Source organism: Oncorhynchus mykiss, chromosome 17 (genome assembly GCF_057628025.1).
Source record: "Oncorhynchus mykiss isolate SJ-2025 chromosome 17, ASM5762802v1, whole genome shotgun sequence".
Taxonomy (NCBI): domain Eukaryota; kingdom Metazoa; phylum Chordata; class Actinopteri; order Salmoniformes; family Salmonidae; genus Oncorhynchus; species Oncorhynchus mykiss.
In genome coordinates, this window is record NC_143038.1 from 37,067,339 (window position 1) to 37,077,516 (window position 10,178).

At 40.7% G+C, this 10,178-nt stretch overlaps 1 protein-coding gene across 2 annotated transcripts in view; it reads right to left on the reverse strand.

The window, feature by feature from the left end:
• The window catches only part of camk1a (calcium/calmodulin dependent protein kinase Ia), a 64,675-nt gene extending 55,772 nt beyond the window's left edge, over nucleotides 1–8,903 (reverse strand). Inside the window, exons 1-2 of one of the 2 annotated variants that reach the window (XR_016487920.1) lie at nucleotides 8,726–8,849; nucleotides 3,393–3,522 (exon numbers count right to left, since the gene is read on the reverse strand). Coding sequence is in view for 1 of the 2 variants with exons in the window: in XM_036950122.2 (XP_036806017.1) it covers nucleotides 3,393–3,484 (92 nt within the window). In the remaining variant the exon portion in view is untranslated. Of the gene's footprint in view, nucleotides 1–3,392; nucleotides 3,523–8,725 lie in introns of both variants that reach the window. The other variant, XM_036950122.2, reaches the window with a different exon arrangement.
• Between the last annotated feature and the right edge of the window lie 1,275 nt (nucleotides 8,904–10,178).

The following is a 10,178-nucleotide window of genomic DNA, read 5'->3' on the forward strand; positions in this document are numbered from 1 at the left end:
TAAGACTTTTTTTTAAATAATATCTCAATATTCTGTCAGACTCCACATTACTGTATTGAATTCTCTATCCAATGTTATTGGAAATAAAGAGAATTAACAACTTTAAGGTTGAAATATCTGGATAAAGATTGTTGTTTACTGTTTAACACTGAAGTGGTGATCTGCTTCTCTCACGTTGATGCAACATTGGGATAAATATGGTGTAATACCGGAACTGTATATGACTGACTTGTCTCTCTACTTACTTTAGCTTTCCCCATTCGGCTACATCAGGTCTGATATACAGTAAGGGACCACCTCCTTATCCATCCAACAGTGGTTGAGTCCCAAATGCCACCCTATTCTCTATATTCTCTACTTGTGTGAACTGACTGAAACATCATGTGATGATCCTAGGCTTCATATGCGCTTCAAAGTTTGGACCATTACAATGTCTACTGAGAAATGTTTTATAAATGTGAAATTTAAAAATTAAACAATGCATAAGAACGTTTTCTCTGTCTGATCACAAACACATTGACAGAAGAGCAATGGTCTGAATAAGACCGCATAAGACAGTGACCGTAATGCAGCAGTCAGACCATCTTGCCTTTAGCATCTGAGAGACCAGTAATGACTATATCCGAGACGGGCGGATCTGCCCACGCCACCTTATATCTACCCACTATACCCGAAGGATAGAGTACATTGCATTCTACCCCAAGCAGAGACATGCTAAGGTACACATACGCACTGTGGGAAGGCAAACAAGGATACATTTTTAAGTACACATTCTAAATTGAACTACTCAAGGACATAAGAGAGTTCTCCTTCTTCATTATAGGATCGCTATGGTTCTCCTTCTCAGAACATCCAAGTAAACGCATAATGGATCCATGGCAGCTTGATGCCGTGCTACAGAAAAAGGCCAAAATATGTTGAAAAATGTTGGCCCCATGATCACATCCAAGTGTGTGTTATTACCGCGAACGACATCCATGTCACCCTTGCAAAAAATAAGATTCGAACCTCAAGGGTGTTTCCTGGTGAAATTAAATGTATTCTTCTCACCCTGTTTTTCATTGGCTCCTTTTTTCATTTCCCCCTCTTTGCTCCTCTCATGAGCTGCTGTTACTGGGCCATTTGTCCTGGCTGCTCTATGCTCTGTTCTCACTGAGACACTATAAATAAATACAATGATGGCCAAGAACACTAATCTCTCTGGAACGCTAAACATACTATACTTCTCCTTGCACATCTCTCTCCCAGCATTGAGAGTTACTGTATATACAGTGAGGTCCGGAATTATTGGACCCCTTTATGAAGATAAGCAAAAAACTGCATAAAATGAACAATTATGTTATTTTATATTAATCCAATTCCTCATAAAAATAGATTTTGTTTAACAAGTAATAACACATTTTAAAAGTAGGAGTAAGAATATTTGATCCGTTGTTTTCAAGCACCCTCGCCTTGCGAGGATAACGACACGGAGCTGTTTTCTAAAATGTTTTATGAGGTTGGAGATTCTTTCCAGATCCTAGATAATTAGGGCCCTATAAAATCTGCGTTGCGGAGAATGCGGACGGAATCCAGGAATCTAGACATTAAATGGAATTCAACAACATACCTTTTTTTTTAATTCGTAGATAAATCAACTAAATGTATTGAATTTATTAGAAAATGCATTCATCTGCCCAAGTTTAACATAAAAGATGCATAAAAAGCCTCAGTGATTCATATACAACTTTCTGAAGAGGCAAAGTCACGGGAATCAAATAATCTAATAAAATTTCATGTCACCTGTGCCAAATACAAATGCTTGTTTACAAGCCCTTAACCAACAATGCAGTTTTAAGAAAATAGAGTTAATAAAACATTTACAAATAGTCTGGCTGGCCATTTGATTTAAATGTTCAGCAGTCTTATTGCTTGGGGTTAGAAGCTGTTAATGAGCCTTTCGGTCCTAGACTTGGCACTCCAGTACCTCTTGCCGTGTGGTAGCAGACAGAACCGTCTATGACTTGGATGACTGGAGTCTTTGGCAATTTTTTGGGCCTTCCTCTGACACTGCGTGCGCACGCATTTGTCTACCACTTTGTGTTGCCGTTAGTGATAATGCTAATGTAATGGCAACCTTCTTCTGGTAGATGGAAAGGCTTTCCCAAAAACCTTAAATGTTAACTACAAAGTAGCCTATGCCTAAATGGCAGAATGATATAATGATTATTTGCATCAATCCAGCCTTTTGTTTTGCAACTCTGCAATCACATGAGTGCTACAGAAACATTGCTAACCAAACAACGGTCCCTTGCTGGTGTGCAGTTGAACTAGGGTAAATATACCCAAAATTCGAAATGTCTGATTTTTCCCAGACCCCAAAAGGGGTCTTCTGGTGTGGTTTAAGCATTGTTGTGGGCTTATAACATCCTTTTTTTTTCTTCCTATTAAGAAAGTATGATTTTGAGATTGAAAAACAGAAACCTGGAAAAACTCAAACAAAAAATGGAATGAGGCAAAAAATAACTGATTTAATAGGGCCCTATTGATATCCTTAGTCTGTGGTTATGGACTTGATGTGCGCTAGGGGTTATTTTCTTGCAGGAAGATTCACTTGCATTCAAGTTTCAGCCTCCTGACAGAGGCAACCATTTTTTTTGGCTAAAATGTCCTGGTACTTGGTAAAGTTCATGAATCGGTTGACCTTAACAAGGGCCCCAGGACCAACGGAAGCAATATAGCCCCACAATATCAAAGATCCACCACCATATTTTACAGTAGGGATGAGGTATTTTCTGCATATGAATTGTGCTTTCAAAAGGCCATTGGTCCTGGGGTGCAATGGCATCATGAACATCACCAAGTACCAGGACATTTTAGCCAAAAACCTGGTTGCCTCTGCTGGGAGGCTGAAACTGGCTGCAAGTGAATCTTCCAGCAAGACAACATCCCAAGCGCACATTTACAAAGAAATGTGTTAATTGACCACAAAATCAACATTTAGCAATGACCATCTCAGTCTCCGGACATGAACCCCATTGAAAACCAGTGGTTTGAATTGAAGAAGGCAGACGAAGGATATCAAGGATCTGGAAAGAATCTGTATGGAGGAATGGTCTAAGATCCCTCCCAATGTGTTCTCCAGTCTCATAGAAAAAGGCTCAATGTCATTCTCCACTAATTTTGACCTCTATTTTGGAGGGATGTTTGATATTACTTGTTAAACAAAATCTATTTCTCTGAGCAATTGTATTAGTATACATTTTTCCATTTCTTTAGCATACAATATATCTCAGTATTTGTATCATTTTTTTTTAATACACAGTCATTTTTTGGCTCATCTTTATCAAGGGATCCCATCATTCTGGACCCCACTGTAGCTATTACTGTAACAGTGGTGTCAGAACACTTACGTTCCCAGAATTTCTTTGAAGTCGTAGTTTTCTTTGATGTCTGACGTCTTCTTTTTCCATCCATTCCCGTCCTCTAGATCTCCAAGGGGCATCCTATCCTAAACTGTCAATCCGATCGGCCAAGGGAGAACTGTGGAGGAATAAAGTGGTGGACAGTCAGGCAGAAAGCTTAGCATCACCATTTCCTAGCTCACATTTCTCAGGCAAAAAGTCAATCCACCTTCAAGGAAAAACTAAAGAACATCTAATGCAATCAACCATATGACTGGACAGATACTAAACCCAGAGAGCATTCACTGAATGCTAAATATATTACCGGTCGGGTATTTTAATTGTCTGCAATGTCTACTTGGAAATGTCTTAATGTAAATTGTAATTGTTTGTAATGTCTATTTAGTTCTGTGTTGGACCCCAGGAAGATTAGCCGATGTTATGCATGGCGTCAGCTAATGGGGATCCTAATCAAATTCAAAGTTAGCCAGAAAAACCTGCTCACTGGAAAAGACACACACAACACACACACAAATAAGGAATAGGGTGCCATTTGGGAAGCAGACATGGTGCTAAACCAGATGTATGGATCAATATTGGAGATTTAAAGCACTTTCCAATGCCGTCTCCCTTTAGTATGTAATTCATTACAACTCAAAGGACATTTCAATCGATAAATTACCAGAGTAAAGAGTGATCACCACTTGAGATTGTGTATTTACCACAAGGCTAAGAGAAGGAAAGAGAGCGAGAAATGTGGTTATAGTTTCTGTATACAGTATATTATACGGAACAAAAATATAAATGCAAGATTATTTTTATTTATTTAACTAGACAAGTCAGTTAAGAAAAAATCTTATTTACGATGACTGCCTAGAAACAGTGGGTTAACTGCTTTTTTCAGGGGCAGAACGACATATTTTTACCTTGTAAGCTAGGGGATTCAATCTAACAACCTTTTGGTTACTGGCCCAGCAAAGATTTTACTGAGTTACAGTTCATATAAGGACAATCAATCAATTGAAATAAATTCATTAGGCCCTAATCTATGGATTTCACATGACTGGGCAGGGGCGCAGCCCAGCCAATCAGAGAGCTTTATTACAGACATAAATACTCCTCAGTTTCATCAGCTTTTCGGGTGACTGGTCTGGAGGTCGTGGGCTGGCGTGCTTACAAGTGATCTGCGGTTGTGAGGCCGGTTGGATGTACTGCCAAATTCTCTAAAATGATGTTGCTTATGGTGGAGAAATTAACATTAAATTCCCTGGCAACCGCTCTGGTGGACATTCCTGCAGTCTGCATGCAAATTGCATCTTCCCTCAAAACTTCAGACATCTGTGGCATTGTGTTGTGTGACAAAACTACACATTTTAGTAGCCTTTTATTGTCCCCAGCACAATGTGCACCTGTGTAGCGATCATGCTGTTTAATCAGCTTCTTGATATGCCACACCTGCCAGGTGGTTGGATTATTGTGGCAAAGGAGAAATGCTAACTAACAGGGATGTAAACAAATTTGTGCACAACATTTTTGAGAAATACGCTTTTCCTGCAAATGGAACATATTTTTTACATTTTTGTTCAATATATATAATGGGTAACTGGCAGCCCGCGGTCCTACCTATTTCATAAATAGATAGTCAAAATCGTATGTCCTAGGTTGCAAAAATATAGAGTTCCAAACTGCCTCTGGGAGCAACGTCAGCAATAGAACTGTTTGTCGGGAGCTTCAAGAAATGGGTTTCCATGGCCAAGCAGCCGCACGCACACAAGCTTAAGATCACCATGCGCATTGCCAAGTGTCGGCTGGAGTGGTGTAAAGCTCGCCACCATTGGACTCTGGAGCAGTGGAAACGTGTTCTCTGGAGTGATGAATCATGCTTCACCATCTGGCAGTCCAATGGATGAATCTGGGTTTGGCGGATGCCAGAAGAACGCTCCCTGCCACAACGCATAGTCCAAACTGTAAAGTTTGGTGCAGGAGGAATAATGTCTGAGGGTGTTTTCGATGGTTTAGACGAGGCCCCTTAGTTCAAGAAATATTAACGAAATATTAACGCTACAGCATACAATGGCATTCTAGAAAATTCTATGGTCCCAACATTGTGGCAACAGTTTGGGGAAGGCCCTTACCTGTTTCAACATGACAATGCCCCCATGCACAAAGTGAGGTCCAAACAGAAATGGTTTGTCGAGATAGGTGTGGAAGATCTTGACTGGCCTGCACAGAGCCCTGACCTTAACCCCATCGAACACCTTTGGGATGAAATGGAATACCGAATGCGAGCCAGGCCTAAACATCAGGGCACAAACTCACTAATGCACTAATGGAAGCAAGTTCCTGCAGCAATGTTCCAACATCTGGTGGAAAGCCTTCCCAGAAGAGTGGAACCTATTATAGCAGTGGGACCAACTCCATAATATTGTCTATGATTTTGGAATGAAATGTTCGATGAGCAAGCGTTCACTTTGTCATGTAGTGTGTGTGTATATTGTTTAACACTTTTTTGGTTACTACATGATTCCATATGTGTTATTATAAAAAAATGGTCCTCCTCAATCTACGTACAATACCCCATAATGACAATGTGAAAACAGGTTTTTAGACATTTTAGCAAATATACCAGGAATTAAAAACAGAAATACCTTATTTATATAAGTATTCAGAACCTTTGCTATGAGACTCAAAATTGAGCTCAGGTGCATCCTGTTTACATTGATCATCCTTGAGATGTTTCTACAACTTGATTAGAGTCCACCTGTGGTAAGTTCAATTGATTGTACATGATTTGGAAAGGCGCACAGCTGTCTATATTAGGTCCCACAGTTGACAGTGCATGTTAGAGAAAAAACCAAGCCATGAGGTTTAAGGAATTAGCCGCAGAGCTCCACGACAGGATTGTGTCGAGGCACAGATCTTGGGAAGGGTAGCAAACCTTTCTGCAGCAATGAAGGTCCCCAAGAACAAAGCGGCCTCCATAATTTTTCAATGGAAGAAGTTTGGAACCACCAAGACTCTTCCTAGAGCTGGGCAAAATGAGCAATCAGGGGAGAAGGGCCTTGGTCAGGGAGGTGACCAAGAACCTGATGGTCACTCTGACAGAGCTCCTCTGTGGAGATGGGGGAAACTTCCAGAAGGACAATCATCTCTGTAGCACTCCACCATTCAGGCCTTTATGGTAAAGTGGCTAGACGGAAGCCACTCCTCAGTAAAATACACATGACAGCCAGCTTGGAGTTTGCTAAATGGCACCTGAAGGACTCAGACCATGAGAAACAAGATTCTCTGGTCTGATGAAACCTGAATGCCAAGCGTCACATCTGTAGGAAACCTGGCACCATCCCTACGGTGAAGCATGGTGGTGGCAGCATCATGCTGTGGGATGGTTTTCAGCAGCAGGGACTGGGAGACTAGTCAGGATAGAGGGAAAGATGAATGGAGAAAAATATAGAGATCCTTGATGAAAACCTGCTCCAGAGCGTCAAGGACCTCAGACTGGGGCAAACGACCCTAAGCACACAGCCAAGACAAAGCAGTAGTGGCTTTGGGTCAAGTCTCTGAATGTCCTTGAGTGGCCCAGCCAGAGCCCACACTTGAACCTGATCTCATCTCTGGAGAAACCTGAAAATAGCTGTGCAGTGAAGCTCCCCATCCAACCTGACAGAGCTTGAGAGGATCTGCAGAGAAGAATGGGAGAAACTCCCCAAATACAGGTGTGTCACGCTTGTAGTGTCATACCCAAGAACACTTGAGGCGGTAATCGCTGCCAAAGGTGCTTCAACAAAGTACTGATAAAGGGTCTGAATACTTATGTAAATGAGATATGCATTTTATTTTTAATACCTTTGCAAAAAAAAAAACTGTTTTTGCTTTGTCATTATGGGGTATTGTGTGTCGATTGATGAGGAAAAAAAACATTCATACATTTTAGAATAAGGCTGTAACGTAACAGTCAAGGGGTCTGAATATTTTGAATGCACTGTATATGCACTGAGCAAAAATATAAAACACAACATGCAACAATTTCAACAATTTTACTTATCTTCAGATTATATTGTTCAACATCCAAGAGTCAACACTGGAATCTGATGGATAAAATCTTTTTTTTTAAGTGCAGGAGACATTGGCAGGCTTAAGTAGTCCCATCCACCATAATTAGGATGGATGTTTCATTTCGTGAAGTGTACAACTAGGAGATTTAGCAGTACCATTTTTATTAATTTCACATACTTTGACTGTAGGTTGTAATGAGGCGAAAAATAAGTTGAATAAGGCAAAGGTCAAACATACTTGTTTAGGGAGATTTCTCTGGACCCTAACATCTGTTGTACACCTGCAACCTCTCTACAACTGTCTTTCATGCCAACCTATCGATAACTGATGATGACCATTACCCTATTGGCAAAGTCCTAGCGTGTAGCACAGTGCAGTAGTCACATGGAAACGTGTGGCAGTCCTGGACATTATTGCTTTATGCATGAATAGTAGTATAGTATTGCATCTCTCAAAGAGTAAGGAAAGCCATAGGATTACAGCAGAATGTCACCAATAACACAGGAAATATGCGATATCTTGTTCCATAGCCTCAGTTCTTCTATCTTTATTCGGTTTCCAACAGTACAAGACTTGAAATGTAAGAAGAAATAGATCTGATATAGAAAATAATAGAATAGGGCTGCATTTACACAGGCAGACCAATTCTGCCCTTTTTTTCACTAATTGGTCTTTTGACCAACCTGATCAGCTCGGAAGAATATCGGATGTGAAAAGATCGCATGTAAAAAAGCTCTGAAAAATACCTGATATGAAAGAACTGATTAGTGAAACAAAGATCAGAATTGAACTGCCTGTGTAAACGCAGCCAAGTACTTACTTCACTGTCAATTATGTGAGAAACTGGCAGGTTTTCATAGGCACGAATAGGCTATCAATGACAACGGTAGGCCTACAATAGCAGACGGGTTAAGAAATGTAAAATATTATCATATAGACTAATCTGTCAAACACAGGTAGCCTACAAGTATAGCGCACATCAATAGGCGATGGTTGGAATCAAAATACAAGGTGTATGGGTGTACATAAACATTCTGAATGTTCAAGGGTAGGCTATAGTCCAGCGAGAGTATAAAACGGCTATAGTCATAGATGGATATGCATTGTAGGCTAAGGTAGTACGTAGAAGACATTGCAAAATCGAACATGCGCCAGTTGGATAGACAGGCTATAGAATAGTCTACTGCGACATTATTAGCCTACCCGAGGACACAAAAAAAAACGCTATGTGTAAAATGTGGTTAGCCTATGTTTTATTTTGCGTCCAAATTCAATACAAATCTTACCTGAATGCGCAAAGCTCAAGAATCCCTTCTCCCTCTCAATGGGCTGTTTGGCTCTATGCGCAGCGCTATATCAGTTGAGGCTGCTGGTCTCGCGCCTGACGTCAAAGAAGGGTATTGGCTTCACAGCTCGGGAAATCAAACAGCCCTAAATCAACCACAGCTAAAAAAGTAGCCTACTGGACTTACTTAACCATTGTGTGGTGTTCATGTTTTTGTTATCCACCCAATGTTCGCGGGTCTGTTTGACCCACAGCATTATTGGGTTTTTAAAACAATACAGCCATAACAATTTACGTAAAAATACTTCATACTTATATGTTGACTTATATCAATTAATATTTTCCAGATCACATTTATCAATAAAATCACTATTCGTTTTTTAAAATATAAATAGTAATTAAGAGATGGGTGGAATGAATCATGTTTATATTGAACAAATATAAATGAAACAAGGTTTTCATCACTATTGATGTTTATTGCTTTGAAATGAACAAATTGGAAGGACACATTTTACATACAGTATTTTATGGAAACGATAAATGAGCCCCATTGAACACAAATTAATGCGGGTCTACACACCACATGAGGGACAGAGATTTACTGTGTGTGTTGCAAATGTATTTCTTAGACTTTATGCATGTGCACTGTGTCTTCCTGTCATTCTTGGGCCCACACACATCGCAGTGCTTCTTCTTGTTGCTACAGGCTGCAATCTAGAATGATGAAAACACTTAGTTCAGGAATTTTACTAACATCTCACTCACATATATAGTTAAAGCAGGCCAAGGTAGGAGAGTCAGACACACACACACATGCAACAACATCACTCACACTTCCGGAGTTGTTGGTTCTGTGGGTCGGATGGATGGGCGGATGGGGCACCAGCATCCTCCTCCTGAATCCTCCTCACAATGGCTGCAGAAGCTGGTGTCCTTGGGATATGTTGACTCTTCTGGATTTTAGGTCCTACCAATGCCTTGCCCAGATCCTCGAGAAAGAGCCGTCTCCTCTGGAGCTTCCTTCTGTTCCAATCTGGGTTCAACACCATCCAGATGACAAACGCGTTGCAGGGCGAGATGTCCAAGATGTTGAAGAATATCACAAGTGGCCAGCGTACGGTTCTTCTTTTGCAGCTGTAGCCAGTCACCAGCGTGTCTAAATTGTCCACCCTTCCTTTTGTGACATTGTAATCCATTATGATTTCTGTTTTGTGATGTTCCTGGCCACAAATTTCCCCATCCCTATGCAGCATACTCATGAGTACCACATTTTTGCCTTTCTTTGGCACATAGGACACTAAGGATGTGTCGGCCGTGAACATAAACTTAGAGGAATTGATAGGCCTGTTCCGTGTATTCAACAGCTGAGGTTGGAGCTCTGGCTTGTTTTTTTGTACTGTTCCTACCATCGTCAGCTTCCTGTTGAGGAGCTTCTGTCCCAGCTTCTGCAAAGT